At 32.8% G+C, this 1,129-nt stretch overlaps 1 protein-coding gene across 2 annotated transcripts in view; it reads left to right on the top strand.

The window, feature by feature from the left end:
* Positions 1 to 1,129, top strand: part of LOC110448329 (laminin subunit alpha-like) — a 92,541-nt gene that overhangs the window by 78,799 nt on the left and 12,613 nt on the right. For both annotated transcript variants that reach the window (XM_021494505.1, XM_021494504.1), the window contains one exon: positions 622 to 811. In XM_021494505.1, coding sequence (XP_021350180.1) covers positions 622 to 811 — 190 coding nt within the window. The remainder of the gene's footprint in view (positions 1 to 621; positions 812 to 1,129) is intronic.

The following is a 1,129-nucleotide window of genomic DNA, read 5'->3' as shown; positions in this document are numbered from 1 at the left end:
AAAAAAAAGAAGTCATATTTTGTAAACTTTTATTATTTCAATTGTTATCACAATTAAAATGATCGTTAAAAGTAAAACTGTTGGCCATTTATTATTCTGATAAAATTCTGCGGACTACTTTTGTTAGCGGAACATGCTCTCAAATTAGTATATGTGATGCGTCCTTTCTCGTCGTCATTGCATATAGAGACGTTAGTATTGAAACCACTTATGTAGGTAGGTTTCTCGAATTATATAATAAATAGAATCTAACACTCGTGTTCATGTTATATTGAATTTATTGAACTCGTATATTAATTTCATATGAAACTCGCCAAAGGCTCGTTTCATATGAAATTAATATACTCGTTCAATAAATTCAATATAACATGAACACTCGTGCTAGATCCTCTATATATGGCATTCAACTAGCGTATATTTTTCCGCCCCGCGTTACTCTTTGTTTCTTGTAAGTTCAAATTTGGAAATTTCAATAAGTTACACACAACCAATCAATGTCTTTTAATTGAATATTCAGGAAATTATAAAAAAAATGTTTTAGGTTGTGAATAAGCAGATGAAGCATGTCTGACATGGCCTAGAAGGTATTGAGTCGAATGTTTGTTATTTACTTTTTCACAGATTTACATTATTGATAGAATTCAAAACAACGTCCACGACAGGAGTTTTGTTTTATGCCTCGGATTCGCGACACCGAGACTTTGTAGGTGTGTACATGCTGAATGGTAAAATCGGAGCAGCGTTTAATTGCGGTACAGGGACGGGACGGATACTGTCCTTCAGGGCTTATAACGACGGACAATGGCATACCGTGAGTATCGCTGGAATTTCTTACACTTTCTGTTTCTCACAAGATGTGTCATATTACATTAAATGTGTTTTAACTAGCACGTCCTTAATTCCAAACATCATCAACAATCTGTAGCTTACTGGTATGTATAAATATTATACCTTGTAGCTTACTGGTATTGTATAAATATTATACCTTGTAGCTTACTGGTATGTATAATTATTATACCTTGTAGCTTACTGGTATGTATAAATATTATACCTTGTAGCTTACGGTATTGTATAAATATTATACCTTGTAGCTTACTGGTATGTATAAATATTATACCTTGTAGCTTAC

Source organism: Mizuhopecten yessoensis, unplaced genomic scaffold (genome assembly GCF_002113885.1).
Source record: "Mizuhopecten yessoensis strain PY_sf001 unplaced genomic scaffold, ASM211388v2 scaffold4001, whole genome shotgun sequence".
NCBI lineage: Eukaryota > Metazoa > Mollusca > Bivalvia > Pectinida > Pectinidae > Mizuhopecten > Mizuhopecten yessoensis.
Note: the sequence above shows the minus strand (reverse complement) of the source record. Positions and strands in the feature narration are given on the sequence as shown.